The sequence below is a fragment of the Neurospora hispaniola genome, assembly GCF_033458365.1.
Source record: "Neurospora hispaniola strain FGSC 10403 chromosome Unknown B0T23scaffold_8, whole genome shotgun sequence".
Lineage (NCBI taxonomy): Eukaryota > Fungi > Ascomycota > Sordariomycetes > Sordariales > Sordariaceae > Neurospora > Neurospora hispaniola.
In genome coordinates this window covers 1,381,262-1,399,563 of record NW_026944413.1, presented here as the reverse complement: position 1 = coordinate 1,399,563, position 18,302 = coordinate 1,381,262, and the positions used below count along the sequence as shown (strand labels likewise).

The following is an 18,302-nucleotide window of genomic DNA, read 5'->3' as shown; positions in this document are numbered from 1 at the left end:
ATGCGACCTGACTAGCTTCGCCCCTGGGTCATGGTACAGCCTTCTCGTTCCCAGCGCCCACCATCTAAGCCTCAAGAGTGACCTTACACTTCGTCACCCTTGGAATCATTCTCACGAAAGAGTGCATGTCAAGAGTCACATATATTGCCCCCTATGCCCTCTCGATGGGCTTTCTCCTCGGATCAACCATTCGGTTTTTCACTCAGACGGACCAAAGGCTCCAACAAGCGTGCGACCTCTACTCTAGCACACAATGGCCAGGCGTCTGACTAATGTCGAGACTCGTTAGCGACTCGAACTAACACAGAGGTCGGCAGATGAAGGTCCAGATGTCGCGAGGTACATGGCCCTACGTGCACTTGGTTGCATGGCCTTGGAAACGAAACACTTCGGTAGTTACCCATCAGCCAAGCTCTCAATTTGGGAATACTAGGTATACCGTGCCAACGATCAGAGCGAGCTGTCTCTGAGTGCTGGTCTCTGCACATGTCCTTTCCAACATCACTTGAATGCTCGGGTCCGCCACGCATTGGTCGGACGTAGTGATTTTGAAGGCACCGGCCGTTCCTTCGTCGGGCTACGCAATTCATCAACTGTCCGCGCTAGAGCAAGTCATGGTTTGCGTAGTTTCGCGGCCGTCCTGGCCACCTCGCCTTATTATGACACATGATGCGCAGATCACGCACTGGTGAGAGTAGACTGCAGGAAACAACGACCCCCTGAGTCTTGCGGAAGCGATCTCGAGTTATATGGGCTAGTTATAAACAATCCATGGGTGTTGAGCTCACTGATCCTCATGTCTCGTCCCTGTTGGTATCCATGTTACCCGCCGGGTTTGTTATATGCCTGGTGATCCTCTCCCTACCCCAGGCCCTTCACCTTCAACCGACGCATCCGCCAGCAAAGCCACTATCCGCATTTCCTCACATTCCGGGATGAAGTCAGCGCTTGGTTGCGTGTTCAGTGCCCTTGCGGCGAGTGTGTCTTCCTCCTCTCTCCATGCTCTACGGCAAACACCACCACAACTCGACTACAACCTCCTTCCTCGGGCCGCATGTGACAACACAAACAAATCACGAAACTGCTGGGGAAACTACTCCATCGATACGAACTATTACGATGAAACGCCGGACACGGGAGTCACTCGCGAGTATTGGTTGTCGGTAGAGGAAGGAGATTGTGCGCCAGACGGCTACGCCCGCCAATGTCAAACGATCAATGGGACGGTCCCGGGTCCTACCATTTTTGCCGACTGGGGTGACAGTCTGATCATTCATGTTACCAACAACCTAAAGTCCAACGGCACAGGCATCCATTGGCATGGTCTTCGCCAATCTGGTAGCAACATCTACGATGGTGTTCCAGGAATCACTCAATGCGCCATTGCCATCGGGCAGTCCATGACTTACAGGTTCAAGGTTAGCCAGTACGGGTCAACCTGGTACCACAGTCACTTCAGTCTACAGTACGCGAACGGTGTTTTTGGTGGCATGATCTTCAACGGACCCGCGACTGCCAATTACGACGAGGACCTGGGCCATCTCTTTCTCTCCGACTGGTCCCATGTTGATGTATTTACTCGGTGGTTTGCCGCCCGGAATGGTCAGCCTCCAGCCCTGGAAAGTGGTCTCATCAACGGAACCAACAAATTCGACTGCAGTAACTCATCAACGGACCCGAATTGTACCGGACGTGGAGTCAAGTTGACAACTGTGGTTGAGAAGGGCAAGAAGTACCGTCTTCGTTTGGTCAATGCGGCTGTCGATGGTGTTTTCCAGTTCAGCATTGACAAGCACAAGTTGAAGGTTATCGCTGCTGATCTTGTTCCCATCAAGCCCTACAGCACCTCCAGCTTGAAACTCACAGAGGGCCAGCGGTACGATATCATCTTCCATGCCAACCAGGCAGTGGACAACTACTGGGTACGTGCTGGGTGGTTGAACGCTTGCCAGCCCAATGTAAACCCCGACAGCATCACCTCGGTCCTTCGATATAATGCCAGCAGCACGTTGGACCCGACCTCGGTCAGTGATGTCACCGTCAGCAGCGATTGCCTTGACGAACCTCTGGCATCGCTTGTCCCTCATCTCAAGATGGATGTCACCAATATCCAAAAGAGCTTTGACACGTACTTGAATATTTCAACGACAAATTACGTTCACTGGACCATCAACACAAGTAGTTTGCTCATCGACTGGAACAATCCGACCTTGAAACAAGTGTTTAACGGCGAGAGCCTGTTTCCGACCGACTACAACGTTCTCGCCATCAATGTAAGCTGCTTCCTCTTTTTCTTTTTTTCTTCCCATCTCTCCCTCCCTTCCATCAGACACACCCCCAACTAACCTATCCCCTCTTCTCCAAAGAAAACCACCACCGACAATGAATGGATCGTCCTCGTCATCCAAGACCAATCCAACCTCGGTCTCGAACACCCCATCCACCTACACGGCCACGACTTTTGGATCCTCGACCAATCCACCGGCACCTTTGACGCCGCCACCTCTCCGCAGAGCTTCAAGACCAAGAACCCCCCGCGTCGCGACGTCGCCGCCCTCCCCGGCAACGGCTACCTCGCCATCGCCTTCATGCCCGACAACCCCGGCGCGTGGCTCTGTCACTGCCACATTGCCTGGCACGCCAGCGAAGGGCTGAGCCTAGAGTTCCTCGAGCGCGAGGCGGACATCCAGGCGGACGTGAGCGATTCCGATCGGACGCAGTTCAATGACATTTGTCAGACTTGGTCGGATAACGTGGGCACGCAGGCTTTCCCGCAGGAGGATTCGGGGATTTGATAAATGGGAGGTTGGGGGAGGGGGGAATGGAAAAAATGAAAATGCGATACCTAGGTACCTGGCGGAGACCAGTCAGTCAGTCAGTCGATGGTTCTGAGTAAAATTATGATCAATCTTCCTTTTGTCTTTTTAATTTTTCTCTACAAGGTATCCAAACATAAGGGTTGCTGAGCTGCAACCGGAGGGGGCAAAAAGGGACTTGACTTGACTTGACTTAACTTGTGGCACCGTGGCCTGTCTTGTATCTGGCAAAGGCAGTTAGGGTAACGGACACTCAGTAGTACGAAAGGGTGTCTTACAATAATAAAAACAAGCTGTGGGATTTGGGTTCTGGGTAGCCGAACCCCAGCTGGGGTATGATATAATAGCGAGAGTGAACGGGTGGGTGATGGCTTGCAGTGGGTGTAGTGACAAACGGGACGGGGCAGGGCAGTAAAAGAGAGAAAACAAAAAAAAAATAAACAAAAACCAATAAAAATCATTACCTCGTGTATACCTATGTAGGTCGAAGTCTCAAAGGGGCAAAGAATGCTGGGCATAGGGTAAGATAGGTAGGGAGGGAATGGTGGGTGGTTTCTTTAGTGCATCATTTTTTTTCGGCGTTTTCTTTCTCTGTATACTGCCTTCCTTCAAGCTCAGCACATCATGGTAGTTTACTTATTATGGTAATAATGATTATGGGGGTCGACCGGCTTATGATTCGATATGTACATTCGGTTCTGGTCATCCTGGGGTTTTCGGAGCTGTTATGGTTGGGGTTGCTGGATTGGGTTGGGGACACACAACAAGAAAGCGTTTGTTGCTTGCAGAGGAAAAGAACATTATAGTCATGTTTCTTACCACCTTCGCTTTCACTTTTCGTTTCTCGCAGATGGGGTATACGCATGATATGATAAATACCTACTGTATTCATGGAAAATGAGGATGGGTGAGTTGTGGGCATACATCATACTACTACTCGTCAATGACGACCTTGATGAAGCCAGTCGGATACATATATAACCCTTGATCGAAATAATGGTTTGGAATAATCTGGTACACAGCAAGTGTTCCGTAGGAAACAGACTCCTGCAATTTAACCTACTGAGGGTCGTAGGATATCCGAAGATCTTAGAAGATGCCCGCTGCAAAGTAGAATAGGGGCTTCAGCCGAAGGGTGGACAACAGCAAACGGAAAGCGGATAAGCGAGGGAGAAGAGGCCAGAGCAGGATCACTTGCTCTAAACTCTATAGACAGAATTTGGACAAACCACATTCACATACGACCATACCCACTGGAAAACTCGGGATCCCGTCCGCTCTCCCATAGATAAGCCAGTGAGGGCCAGACTAGTAGTTGGGTCGGTGACGACCAGCGAATCCCTGGTGTTGTATGTTTTTTCGACTTTTTCATGTCTTTTTCTTTTTTATTTTTTCCTCTTGAAAGTTGTCTTTCATGAAAAGCAATAAGAGAATAACACGGGAAAGGACAAGAGAAAGAGTTGTGCCTACGGAATAAGTAAGACTTGGTATTGGTCGTGCTGGTGATATGGACGTGGACGGGGAGGAAAATCTTCCGAACCAAATCAAATGTATGCTTGAGGGCCTGGGTCGAAGGGTCCCGAACGTTCGGAGGCTGAAATGCCGTCGGTCGGTACGTGATGCGAGATGCGTTCAAGGGCGAAAGGTCAGCTACGGAGGAAAGGTTGATGATGTACGACGGGCGCATGGAAGACTGGAAGGATATCTTTCAGAAAGAGCATGTATATTGGCAAATGCGCTGAAAGCAATACAAGCACAGTAAGAAACATAATACACATCCGCTACAACCCAGCTGGTTCATAGTACTCCTTAAACCGATCCGATTCCTCCAGGTCAAGATCCGCAATCACTTCCCAGCATTTGATCAGAAGGTTGGGAAAGCGTGTCGTAAAGAAACCGAGGTATCCTTCCGGCAATGGCCCGACCATCTTCCTAAGCTGGGGAGTAAGGTCCTCGTAGTGGTTCTTCTTGTTGCGTAGCGCCCGCAGGAGATCAAGCATACGATTGCCTGTGTACTTGCGCTGTTTGCCCAGTGATTCAACAAACTCCCTGGGCAAGGCCTTGAGGAAATCACCGTTGGTAATCACGCAAGAACTCTGCTCCTCTAGCAACGCAAGTGCTGGCGAAGGAGGATCACGAGGTTCCTTTTCAAAGTGATCCGAAACGTCGCAAAGGAAATTGAGGCGCTTCCTGGGACTCCAAAAGAAGGGATGAGCCATGACCCCAATCGCAGTCGGCCGTTTCTTGGGGTTGCTGTTCAGCATGCTCTCAATGAGATCTTTGGCATCATGAGCGTAGTCGCCGAGGACTTCAAGGAGTTGCAAGTCATATTTGCCTTTGCGAATGTTCGACTCGCGCATATACCGATCACCGAGGTCAAAGGGGTGATGTCCCTTGGTGAGGACATAGAAGAAGACCAAACCAAGAGAAAAGATGTCGATCGCTCGGGTGACGCGGCGCACATTGACACCAGCTCCTACAACTCCAGAACCTGTACCGGAAGCACTGTGCATGCTGGAACCAGGGTCGGTAAAAGTCATCGTGGCACCTGGTCCAGGGCCTCCATCGTCGTCAAGCAACAGTTCCGGGGCACGCCAGCCTGTTGTACCAGCCGCGTGGGCGGTAGTAGCGCCAAACGACGACTGTCCACCTTCCAGCTTCTTGCAAAGGCCAAAGTCAGAAACGAGAATGCGCGGGCGACCATCTTTACCCATGTTGACAAGGATGTTCTGGGGCTTGAGGTCACGATGAACGATCCGAAGACTGTGCAGATGGCTCAATCCCTTGGCGACCTGGTACAAAACTCCCGGCATGTCGCGCTCACCCGCCTGAGCAAGTTCACGGAACATACTGGGCCGCTGGATGACATCTGCGAGGGAGGCCTGGCAGAGTTCGAGAGCAATGTAAAGGAATCCGGCAGACTGTTGTTGAGCAAAATACCGGATGACTGCGACAGTTAGTAAGGGTGACATGACCGATCAAGTTCACATGCTGATACCACTCACCGTTCGGATGATCGTCACTCTCTCTCAGCAACTTGGTTTCCTGGCTGGCAATCTCATTGAATTGGACCAGCATGCGCTTCACGGCAACATCACGTCCATCCCACTTTCCGGCGAAAACGATGGTACCGTTGCTTCCTATGCCGAGCTGTTGCTCCTGGTTGACCTCCAGACTACCCATCTTCAGAATAGGACCAGAGACATTATCGACACCATTTGGAATGGTTATGACGTCTGGCTCCAAGTTTGGCTGTTGACCGATCTCTTGAGCCTTTTTGACGACTTCGTCCACAGTGGGCTCAGGGGGTTCGTCATCACGGGACTGGGTGTTCTCATTTCTAGGACCCTTTCGGTGCTTGATACCGCCGCGGCGACCTCTGTGAGCCTTCCTCTTCGGCTTGACAACTTCAGCAGGAGCGTCATTTGTATCACCGGGCGGTGGCGTCTCAGATGATTTAGGAAGGTCGGCAAACGTCACTTCCTTCTTTGCCAGCCCTTCATCTGAGCCAGAATCCCCGGCGGATGAGTCTGCCAAGGAGGGATCGGGCTTACTGCTTTCCTCCTTAGCGGCCTCCAAGCGCGGCGTGATATCAGTCACGGTTGGTGTCGGCTCTGTACGAACAACGTGAATCCTAAAGCGCGTAAGGTCCACAACCTTCCTCTCGAGCGTTCTCATAAAATCCAGGAAACATTCCAAGGAGTAGCCTTTCTTGGATGACTGAGGTATCCAGGCCCTTGTCCACACGGCAATGACAACCACAATTCCAACCAGAAGAGTAAAGGGGTTGAGGAAAAAGTCAGAGGCTTGCACAGGCAGTGCCGTAGCAGTATCCGGTGCTGGTAGGCCGGGCAGTGCCCCTGCTGACGAAGGAACCGTGGGGTTACCAGTAATAACGGCGTCTCCGGCGGGAGGAGGAGGCGCATCTAAAAGTGGCACTAGGCGGTTGATTTCCTTGGGGATTCGCCAGTCAGGCAGATCATGAGTGCCGACGAGTGCTTCGGACAATTTGTCCTCGTTCAAACCTTCCAGCGGCCAAAACTTGTGGATGGGGGCAGGTGGGGCATGGAGGATGAGGGGATACTGGGTTCCCGAAAGAGCATACCAACTACCCTCCTCAGTATGGTTGACGAAAACCTTTGCGCTGCGAAGGCGTGAAATTGCGGGATTCACAGGGAACAGAGGCTGGGGAAGGATAATCAAGTCGGTGTCGCTGCTGCCGGTCGGATTCCACTGACGACGCAGGACATCAAAGACGCGAGCAACAGGGGAAGTGAGCTGGTGGGAGAAGAGCGGCCGGTCACCATTCTCCCGATCAAGGCCAAAGCCAAAGAAGGTTCCGTCTGGTTTGCCAGTGATATAGCGCTTGTCTGGTGTAGCTGAATGTTGCTGGCCCAAGTCGCCGTCCAACACATTGGGGGCCCACTCGGAATACTTGAGGGATGCAATGGGGCTGCCGTCGGTGCGATACACACCAACAATGTATTCGGTACGGCCGAGGGTGATGGTTTCTCTGTTGCTGCACTCGCTGGTGATGCTGTTTCCAAGGGCGTATTCTCTAAGACATCGCTCGGACTCGACCTTGTTGATGTTGACACCTCTGGGGCCCAAGTTCTTGATCATGGCACCGGTCGCGGCGTTGAGAGTCACCATGTTGGTCCTCTTCTCGCCCGTGTAAACGATCCCGTTCATGTGGAGGCCGCTGTAGGTTTCAACCAGCTGTTTCATGGTCATAGTCATTTTGGTCAGCTGGGGACCCGAGTCGCTCGGTCTCCAAATGTACATCTCGCCGTCCCTTGTGGGCTCCACTATCCAGATCCAGTGATCCATCTCGTGGAAGTCCTCATCGACGGGGGAGCGAGAGGTTCGGAAGTGCCGAGTTTCCACCATGGGGTGGTCGGCCTTGAAGTGCCAGCGCACCTCGCCACGAACGCGGTCGGTGGCATACAGATCTCCGTCAACGGTCGCCAGAAGCACAAAGTCTTCCACTTCCCAGTCCTCCAAGCTCCGCGCAATCTGATGCTGCGAGAGCTCGGCCCCCAAGGAGCCGACCTTGTTGGATTGGGTCAGAGGTGCTCGAACGGACGAGTCCGGAGCAAGAGCGTTGGCGCGCGCATTGTTAGAAATCAAGTCGGCGTGGTTATTGTTATTGGTGTTGTCGGATTGGGCATGGTAGCTCAATCGGATAGATTCGGTTTTGGGCCCGTCGGCGATCTCGACTACGGTCCGCTTGCCACGGCCGTGAGTTCGGGGCGTCTCGATGACGGGTTGGGGGCGACCTCCTGTCAGGGTAGACAAGGTAGCAATGTTGGGGACGGCATGATCGTCGTCCTCGCGGGGAGACCTCGCATGACGCTGCGGCTGAGCATCAACGAGTTGGAGCCATTGCAAGTTAACTAGGAGGAAAGCGAACGCCAGGAGGACTTCGGGCCGGCAAGCGACGTGGCCGGACGGCCGTCGCAACATCTTGGGGACAACAATGCGGATACTGATAGTGGTAAGGCCGAAGCAGACCTAGGAGTACATCCAAGGCAAGGACTGCCTATAGTCTTTGATGGTGTTTTTTTTTTGTTTTTTTTTCTTTTTCTTCTGGTGTGTGTGCGCGCGTAGAAATATGCAAGTCGCGGGGTGTGTTTCGGTGCGTGGAAGCCGTCGGTCGGTCGTGTTGGGGGGTGCGGTCTAGATATGTAGAGGCAGGCGGTGTCGGGTGGTTGCCGTGGAGTCCGTATGCGTGCGGGCGTCTGCTGGGCTGCGTGTGTTTGGTGGGTAGAGTCTAGATAAATACTAATACCGGGTAGAGCTACCTCTAAGTATGTATTGCTTGTGGATGTTGGTTCCCTTTGGCGGAGTCGAGTTTGGTTAGGTTCCGTTGTGCGGTCTTGGCGCGGTCCAGAGCTCAGACCAAGTGTGGGTTTGTTTTGGCGGTGGGAAGACTTGGGGAAGAAGAGAAGGAAGAGATGGTGAAAGGCCAATGGAGGAAAGGGTGGCAGATGGATTTGTATGGAAGCAGCTGGATTCCGGCCCCTTTGTTTATGTGCGAGTGTGTGGCTTGTAGAAATCGGGTGGAAGGGAAGGGTTGCATGCAGTACAGGACATCCGATCATGTAGTACCTTTTGGCGTGTTTTATGCTAGCGAGATACTTCTGGCCGCGGCGATGGGGCGGGTGAAAGGGAGAGAGGGGGTGGCTGAATAGCTGGCCGTTGAATAAGTAACTGAAATCACCCCATGCTTATAACGGAACAGATGGATGATGGATGGAATGGCTCCGATATAAAAAGCGACAATTCAACCACCATCTCCAACTTGACTCCCCACAATCACGTTCCGACTGCAGTGCCTCAAAGTTCGCTCCCGGTGCTGCCTGTGCCCTGATTACGTAGCGCAAACGACGACTTGGTTGTAAGGGAGTCCTGGATAGCGAGCCATGTGTCCGGGCAATCCGTGGATCCCTCGGTGCCTTTCCTTCGCCAGGGGACCCCTTCGAACCCCCCATCCAGCCTACGATTGAGACCCCATCTCGGATCGGCCCCAGCTATTGAAAACAATATCAGTTGATTGATTGATTGATTACGATAACGAGGTCCATCGTCTGTCTGGACTCGTTATTCCGCGCACGTATTACATCCACAGGGCGTCATAAGCGGCACTCAGCAATAGGGTACACGATAACCAAGTTTCTCGAGGCTTCAGAGGTAACGAAGATACCTACTAAACGGCTGACCCGCAACCTCCCGTTTCGAAAATCACCGACGGCTGGCTAGACAGAGCATCAAGATGCGCCATGTATCACACTCCTGAGGATACTGACGTTACTGCTCGTATCCGCACATTGCCCTATGTAGCAGATCTTGTTTCTCTCTCAACCATAGAAAGCAGAGAATCAAACGATGCATGACCATTGCTGAAAATTCGTGCTCGATACCTAGAACTAGTTTTGCAACTCCTGTCAACGACAAAGAGGGCGGGATGGTGGGATGAAACGTCATTGCCCTGCCCTTGACGGAGGAGTGGTCCGGCGTACCTACAGCTGAGGCCTGGGACCACAGCGAGAGGATTCGAGCTACATCTACTACCTAAAAAGGGACAGAAATCACTGCAAAGACGGGACACTGACCGCCCGAACCCCCAACTGAAGTTCCCAAACCGCCGGTCCTCCGTTTTTGAGTTGCGTAAGCCGGGCACTCGGCACCTTTCCCACCTTACAACTGAATCCCAGAAAATGTATCAGGTATCATGATTGACTTCAAAGACAACACACTTTGCACGTGGGTGTGTCAGATCTTTTTGCTTTTGAGTATTATTAAGCTACCTCTAGCCCGGTTTTCTGTATTTTCTTATTCCATCACCCACATATTTCAGTCCCGTCAACAGTTCGTCCAAGCACCGTGACCCGACGCAGCGGGTAAGTAACAAGCACTGCAAGAACTAGGTCGGACGGTGCCCGAGCTTCGACGGGAACGGGAGGAGCGGGAAACGGCTGAGGAAGAAAAAAAACGGGGAAACGGCTCCACAGGGAGGTTCTTTGAAAACGACCGGGCTAGATCCGGGGACGTCGAACCCCTCGCTCTCAGACCCTCTCAACCCTTTTTCGAGTTTTGGACGGTTCGTCGACTTCTGACAGAATGTACATAGGTTCTAGGGCAAAGGCCCGGCCGGCCACCTGGGAGGGGGAGGCTACTTGTTCAACGAATCATGATCCTTCTTTTTCTTCCACTTCCGACGAGACAAGGGACGAGTCGTCATCACGAAACCTCAAGCTCAAGCCCTTGCTTGCCCTTGCTCTTGGCTTGAGTTGCTAACTTGCAACTGCTGAGACAGTGACCCCTAGTGACAGTTTGATGATTTTGTAGGTGTGGGCTGTTGATCCTCACCATAACCGTTCACTCACTCTTCACCTGGGTTATTCTTTGTGTGTTTGGCAGCCAGATATCATCATCATACCTAGCTAGATACCGTTGGGTATGTACACACACACAATGATATGTAATCTTGCAAAACTCGGAGCCATGCTCCAGTTTGGTCGTCCACTCTCTATCGAACACGCATATCAGCGACGTTCTGCAGGTTTTAGTCTTATATGTAGCCCCGTCGAAGAATGGGAAGCGGGTCATGTCTCATGCACATGGATGTTTACCTACCTACACCTCCTTTTTTTTCTTTCGGCCTTCAGCCTTCAGAAACTGGGCCAAGCACTTGGAACTTTACCTGTCTGTGTGCATATCAGAGAATTGTTGAGATGCAAGACAATGAATGACCAACCAACCAACCAACCAAACTACCCAAACACACACAAAGGTGAAGAAAAAAAAGCATGACTGTGAACCAATGTAGGTAGTCCCAATGACGTGACCTTTGCTTTGCTTTACTTTGCTTTTGCTTTGCTTTGGCCCGCCCATATGCTTACCAAAGTCGGAGAAACTCTTTCTTTTTTTTTTTTTTTTTTTTTTTTTTTTTTTTTTTTTTTTTTTTTTTTTCCGACTTGCCAGTTCGATTCCGAGACCGCTCTTCCATCACAAACATTGCATCAAGCATCAAGCAGAAGCAGAAGCAGTCACAAACACATGCATACCTACCTAGAGCATATACATATCATATGCTTGTTAGTAGGTAGTTACCCCACTTGACGTATTGTACCTACTTTTCATATCGCATTCATCCCATCTCCATTCATTCATCCCACCCCGCGTCTCAGTCTTGCGCTTTTCTTTCTTCTTGTCTTGCCAGTATTCTATCATCCAATACCACCAGGCAACACTCCACATCATTAACATTCATATCTCCCTAGAACGGGGAACATTTTCCATCTGATCCATCTGATCCATCTGATCCATCTGATCTGATCTGATTTCGACCACACTCTCTACGTTCCTTGTCCCGATGATGAACGAAAATGTCTACATACAAGTATAGATGCACCATAACCTGACATTCACCCCTATCCGTTTCCCCATATTCCCCTTCCCGTCTTCCGAAACGAAAACAAAAACCTCAAATCATGGCTGATATCCCGTCCCCAAAACTCCCACACATGCCACCGACATGCCACATACTACACATACCCGTCAACAACCATCACATAATCGAAGCATGACTCCTGCGGATCTTGAATTCTATAGGGTATCTATCGGTGTAAACAGAGCGCAACGCAACGCAACGGAGTGGCTCGGGCTAGGCAGCCAAAATTTAAAAGACCTCTGCTTACAGTATTTGGGGAACATACCACACATATCAATCACTATTAGCGACAGTGACGTTGTGTGACTTGACTCGATGCCCGGAGGGTGGGTGGTACATAGTTCAAGAAAGACAGCTGTCAAGTTCTTCTCCTCTCTCTCTCTCTCGTTCCCTACACTACCTACCTACCTACCTACCTACCTACCTACTTACGTACCTACATGGGCAGACAGACAGCGAGACGCGCGTATTGCATACGTATGACTGACTGGCTGTCACCCCGTCATTAAACTCGTTCCTGCATTTGTGTTATCGTAGATCATCCTCTCACTTCAGTTCTTGGTAACAACTCGGTAACCATTTCGCGACGAAAGAAGAAAAAGAAAAAAAAAAAAAAAAGAAAAAAAAAATTCCGGGGTACATCGTCGTCGGTACTATGCGGCAAAATGATTTCGTCCGCTACATGGACCCCCGCTATGAATGGTTCTTCTTTGTTTCAAAGCTACCTATCGATGTAGGCCCTGGTTTTTTGAAGACCTCCTCTGCTTCCTATATGTCACGTCTTCCTCCAGAGTGTATGTGGTCTCAGTCTTTTAAATATCTCCGATCGATACTTTGGACATCGCTTTGCTATCGGGAGTATGTATGCCTCAACCTTGGATGCATCCTCCCACTACATAGCCACCCATTCACTACCAACATTCATATCTTATCCTTCCTAAGCTTAGGAACTTAACCCCACTGCACCAAAACCTGCTTCTTCTGCTTCTTCTTACCCTTCCCACCACCAGCGCCGTCCGCATCGCCTTCACCACCAGCCGGTTGAGCCGAAGACGAGCCTGACGCACCGCCGCTTCCGCTTCCAGCGCTCCAGTTAAATCCCGTCTCCTTGGGCTGACCAAAGTCTCTCCGTACCGCACCTCTGCCGTACCCGAACAGAGTAGTGGTAGGCTTGGGCGCCGCAGGAAGTGCCGGGAAGGCGTCCTCGTTTCCGGGCTTCTGCATACTGCCACTGCCACCAGCGACCTTCCTGGCGATGGTGGTCGCCGTGCTGCCGCTGCTTCGCGAAGCAGAAGGGGCAGCGACAGGAGCGGGACGAGATGATGAGGACCCACCGGCTGCGGCCGCAGTAAAGCCTGACAAGCCTGATGTGGTGGCGGGCTTCTTGGCTCCAGGAAGAGCAGGGAACGCCGCCGAGTTGTTCACGGTGGAACGTACCTGGGCGGCGTAGGCGTTGGTACCGGGCACGAGTCTGCTCGAGCTGCTGCTACTCGATCCGCCGGCCTGGAGAGAGGCGACAGTTCGCTCCAGGCCACGCTCGCTAGCGCCACCTATTCTGGTGCTGTTCTTGAGCTTCAACACGTGGTTGGAATGTCGTGACTGGGCGTTTGCTAGACCTCCGTTGGAGTGTAAAGTAACTGGGGTCGCCGATGCGGCGGCCGCCCATCCGCTGCTTGCTGTTGTAGCTCCGTGCATACCACCAAGGCCAGGAAGACTGGGGTAGTCCTCGTTGATGGTGCGGTGGTTTTGCCATGCTCGGTTGAGGGATGCGCCCTTGTTCTTGTCATCGAAGAGCTCAGCAACCTCGCGTACTAGAGTACCTAGCGCATTGGATGAGGTCTCGGAGAAGAGGGCGAAGAAGGCATCGATCAGCTGGTCAGCAGTCATCGACCCCTTGTTGAAATTCGAGATATAAGATCGAAACTGGTTGATCTTGGTGGCGTCGTTGCCAAGGAGGTTCGAAGCACGTTCAATCACCGCACCGTGCCGCGTAAGACTAGCGCGCTGCTCAGGAGTAAGAGACGAGAGTTCGGAAACGCTAAGGTTTTGCATGGCATCAATAATAGGCTGTTGCTGTTGCTGTTGCTGTTGCTGTTGCTGCTGCTCCCGTTGCTGTTGGGGTCTGGACGGTCGTGACTGAACCACAGATGTCTGTCCGGCTGGACGAGTGCCGGAAGAAGGACCCGCGCTCGGACGAGCAGAGGATGCTGACTGAGCAATAGCCATTTGCCGCTGGAAAGCAAGCTCGTCTCTTCGTAGAGGCTGAGCAGTACTGACGGGCAACGCCTCGGCATTAGGATCCCGACCGCGTGCGCCTCGTCCGTCTCTTCCCCCGCGACCTCTGCCGCCACTGCTGCTGCCGCCACGCTCCTCCTGGTATGAAGACCTAAAGTCGAAGCCAGAGATATCGACCACGCGTGCGTCTCTCCTTACGTCCTTGGACAACGAGTTTCCGTGCTCGCTAAGCTGGTGAGCCTTCAGATCCAGCTCGCTGTCAAAAACGACAAACTTCTTTTCCAGACATTCCCGTTCCTGGCAAATATAATGATCCTGCTTGAAATGCTCCTCCAAAGCATCGTAGTTCCTGTAGTAATGCGGTTGGCGAGAGTCGCGCCGGTCACAAATGAAGCATCTCTCATGCTTGCTGCGGCAATGTTCGTAAAGCTTGTCGTTATCATAGAATCTTTCGCCGCAGAAGCCGCAGAGCGGATGTCCCTTAAATCCAGTCTGGTCAACAGCACCAGGCTTATCGTCGCCGCGGCTCATGTGGTCGCGTAGCTCCTTATCGGTAAACATTTCGTGCTCGTGCGTGAAGACCTTCTTGTTCCTCGTACACAGGTCACAAAGCTTCTTGTGGTGAACAGAGCGCACATGGCGATGCAGATCGGGCCAACCAAGACCGGCAAAATCACACTCTCCGCCGGGGCAGTTGTACCGCAGGAGAAGGACAGTATCCCCAACAATGTGCTCGCCCGCGTACTTGATCCCGATGTTGTCATCCGTACTTGTGATCTCCTTGCTCGTGTACTCTTCAAAGCGTTTGTTGGGGTCGTCGGTAAAGATAACGAAGGGAGCGGCAGTCTGGACGTTTACGCATGTCAGCAGCTACCCAAACCAAACGGGACCTAGTGTGTCTCGAATGACTATACTCACTCGGCAATGCGGGCAATCCTTGTTCTTATAAAGTGCCCTGAGTCGCAGGGCGCAGAGATGGCATGTCGAATGGCCGCAAGGCGCAACAGAGTGGTGGGTGATGGGGTTGGCACAGATAAAGCAGACCTCGGCGTCGTCGTCGTCTTGTGCTTCCTGCTGCTGTTGTGTCTTCCACTGGGTGGGGTTGCTGTCGCCGGATGAGCTGTCCTGCGCAGGTGTAGGTGCCGCACCCTGTTGTCCTCCACCTCTGCTCTTTCCACGGCCAGCGCCACCGCGACCAGCACCGTCACCACCACCCCGACTGCGGTTGCCTCGAGCTGCTCCGCGTCCTCGGCCTCTGCCCCGGTTGCTGTCGCCTCTAGGTCCCTGAGGGGTTGCTTGCTCCGCTGAAGACATGATTTCGAAAGATTTCGACCGATTCAATAAAATAAAAAAAACTCGTCACTGCTACCGTGTTGTGGTGATGGTGTGCTTAGAAATGGCTCGCTATTGGAAACTCGTTGGTATGAAGGGGGCTCTAGAATTTTTGCAGTCTTCGTGGGGGGAAGAGGCTTGCGAGATACTGTGAGAGGAAGAACAAATCCCTTTCACTGTTTTTGAATAGGGATGATGTAACGATTGGGAGACAGTTGGGCCAGCTTGGGTCGGTAGCAGAGAGAAGGGCCGGAATGATTGAATTGGAAGTGTTGACGTTGATGGTGGGGTCCGGGAGCTTCCAGCATTTATTCGCTTACCTAGCAAACCGCCGTGGCCCGATAATTTTTTTGTAGGGCCTCCCCTCAAGTGCCGCCCCGGGCAAACCAAAACTCGTGCAAATTGCCGGGGAGTGCGACTCCGTCATCATCACAGGCGCGTACACAGTACCCCGAGAAAGCCAACATCCATGGCTCCCGTCGCGTTGCCTCCACGATGGTCGGTTCGTACCGGATACCAATCCTACCAGAAAACAAACAGTGGCTGGGCAGGGGTAGTTAGCGCATAGTATCTGTTTGGCGATCTTCAGGTCCATGACGGAGTGGCTCAGCTTCGATGGCATTGGCCGATTCGATCGAGACTACACTGCTCGGCAACGAGCGTCGGGGAGTCACTCCCCGGATTTGCATTATCTGGCCTCTCGCACGGAGAATGAATCATTCTGATTTATACCGTAAATGTAATGGCGGTGCCGACATTTTGCTGGATACGGCGAATCTTTCTTGGCATGCTTGACTATGGCGACCGTATAGGGGCAATTAGTACATAACATACCCTGTAGTCCCCTTTTTAAAGTGACTAGCTATCGGCTTCAGCCTTATGGTGATGTTGGAAGTGCATGTGAGAAGGACTGCTGTATTTCTCATGTACGGACACAAAGGAGAAAGATCGCTGACGTCTCGCCATGCCTGTTTTCCCGTTCCCTATGGTAGGTCACCATGATACCAAACACCACCATAAAATGCTAAGGGATGAGCTGATGAGCATATGCACCTCCATTCTCCAGAAAGAAAGTTTGACATCAGAACGAGCAGCCCTACCCAGCCGTCGACTGCCGGTGATAAGGATGACTCAAACTCGGTCACCGTTCTTCCTATTCCTACTTGTCGGTTGAGTGCACGCTATAAGCGAGGCACGTTAACCTAACCGACGAGTAGCCCTTCCGACCTACTCATAACCTGTGTCTGCCTCCAAATTGGTATGACTGGGGTAAGAGAAACCCCCCTTGCGCCCCTGAGATAGTCTCAAAGACAAACCCAGCAAATAGAAAAACCCGAGAAAATGCGCTATCCCTTTCATACACCTCTCTCCTATCAACCCTCAAACCATGAAAACGAGACGTACTGTGGTATACTAGTAGTTCCGAAGCCCCAGAGATTTTCCAATGACGCCATGCACGCCCAGCCTACCGCCTAGCCCCCAATGACCCAATACCAACGGGAGGAGCCCTTTCATCCCAGATCAGAACGTGGAATTCTACTCTTCAATCGGATACAGCTGGTTGCCGAGGAGCTTGTTCATTTGGAACATGTTGATTGAGCTCTGCTTGAATACCGCCTGAAGTTTTTCGTCGCAAATAATCTGTCTCTTGTCGCTGGGATCCTGCAACTCGTTCGCTTTGATATGCTCCCAGAGTTTCTTGACTACCTGTGGGCGTGAGAGCTGTGATGGGGTTAGTTTTCTGTTCACGGCCTATTGGACAATGACCACCAACCTGAGCTTCTCCGCAAACTTCCTGGAGAGGGTAACTTAGGTTGAAGGGCTTCTGGAAACCGCCACCGGCCTTGCGCTTCTTGGTCCCTTCCACCTCTTCGGGCTCCATGTCACTATCGTCGTCGGACTTGACCCGTGTTGCGCTCTTCTTCTTTGGTGTCTTGGCCTTGGGTTTGGACTTCTTGGTCACCTTGGCTGCGCCTCCACCTCGTGTTCGGGGTCCGCGAGAGAGCTTATTCTCCTGCGCTTGGAGTTCGGCAGCCAAGCGAGCGTCGGCATCCTCTGAGCTCTCGCGCTTTTGTTGCTTCTTAGGCCGGACCTCGATCTCGCCATCGGTAGCAGCGTCATCTTCGTCGCTATCAGGAGTCGCCTCGGGAGTCGCCTCTTCGGGTGTTGGCTCTTGGGCAGCCTTGCGTGCTTGCGCGGCGTCGAATCGGGCTTCTATCAAGCCTTTGATGGCATGCTATACGGAGTCCAGAACTATCAGCAGCTGATCGAACAACCGAAACCGGGGAGAGTGCTAGGAGAGCATTGGGGTTTCAAATAGAAGCAGCAAGCCAATGCAGCAGACAAGGCGGGCTTTAGCACTGACCTTTTGGTCACTTAGATCCTTGTTTATGGCCGCTTCCATTTTCTGCCGAATGGCCTTGCGAGAAATTGTATCGAGGTCGGCAGTTTCGAGAATTTCATCGATGACGCGGGCGTAGGTCGCCTCCTCCTCGGGAGTAACTAGACCGAGTTAGCATAGTTCCATTCGGTAGGGGAGACAAGCTTGGGCAATATTCCTACATTGCGCGGACATGTTGCCGGTGGTGTAGCACAATACACCCACTGACGGGAGAAATTGGGGATGATTGGGTGTGGTGTTCTAAACCGAAGCTGGGCTGGCAGATGATGTAAGGGCTGGTAGCTTCAGTGGATGGAATAGCTTCCGCCCTGACGAGATGTTCGGGTAGGAATAATTCTTGGGTGAAGGAAAGTAAACAGCTGCGATTGACAGGTCGCCGACTGTGGCCTAGTTAAACAAAGCAGGAAGTTTGCGGGCGCGACAGCTGACTTTGTTTCAACGCGACAACAGAATGGCCGTTCTTTGCTGTCCGAATTTGGACTTGAAAGACAGAATGCGTATGGGCCGCGGTTTGAACAGCTGGGGGGTCAGGACGCTCAAGATACCGGACAAGAGGCGCAAA

At 52.1% G+C, this 18,302-nt stretch overlaps 4 protein-coding genes across 4 annotated transcripts; 1 reads left to right on the top strand and 3 right to left on the bottom strand.

Moving 5' to 3' along the window:
- Positions 1-935: 935 nt before the first annotated feature.
- B0T23DRAFT_399098 (multicopper oxidase-domain-containing protein) lies at positions 936-2,795 on the top strand (the record flags this gene model as incomplete). Its single annotated transcript, XM_062838393.1, has 2 exons — positions 936-2,273; positions 2,367-2,795. 2 exons carry the CDS (start codon positions 936-938, stop codon positions 2,793-2,795), a joined length of 1,767 nt encoding a protein of 588 aa, XP_062689257.1.
- A 1,792-nt stretch (positions 2,796-4,587) lies between these two features.
- Positions 4,588-8,497, bottom strand: B0T23DRAFT_231888 (uncharacterized protein). The gene is made up of 2 exons (XM_062833900.1): positions 5,822-8,497; positions 4,588-5,763 (listed from the first exon to the last, which is right to left on the bottom strand). Exons 1-2 carry the CDS (start codon positions 8,280-8,282, stop codon positions 4,598-4,600), a joined length of 3,627 nt encoding a protein of 1,208 aa, XP_062689256.1. The 5' UTR covers positions 8,283-8,497; the 3' UTR covers positions 4,588-4,597.
- A 3,881-nt stretch (positions 8,498-12,378) lies between these two features.
- On the bottom strand, positions 12,379-15,661 carry B0T23DRAFT_365464 (uncharacterized protein). Its single transcript, XM_062836367.1, has 2 exons — positions 14,926-15,661; positions 12,379-14,853 (listed from the first exon to the last, which is right to left on the bottom strand). Exons 1-2 carry the CDS (start codon positions 15,319-15,321, stop codon positions 12,724-12,726), a joined length of 2,526 nt encoding a protein of 841 aa, XP_062689255.1. The 5' UTR covers positions 15,322-15,661; the 3' UTR covers positions 12,379-12,723.
- A 1,214-nt stretch (positions 15,662-16,875) lies between these two features.
- On the bottom strand, positions 16,876-17,914 carry B0T23DRAFT_399095 (SWIB/MDM2 domain-containing protein; the record flags this gene model as incomplete). Its single annotated transcript, XM_062838392.1, has 4 exons — positions 16,876-17,061; positions 17,114-17,575; positions 17,705-17,841; positions 17,902-17,914. The coding sequence occupies 4 exons, from the start codon at positions 17,912-17,914 to the stop codon at positions 16,876-16,878; spliced, it is 798 nt and encodes a 265-aa protein (XP_062689254.1).
- Between the last annotated feature and the right edge of the window lie 388 nt (positions 17,915-18,302).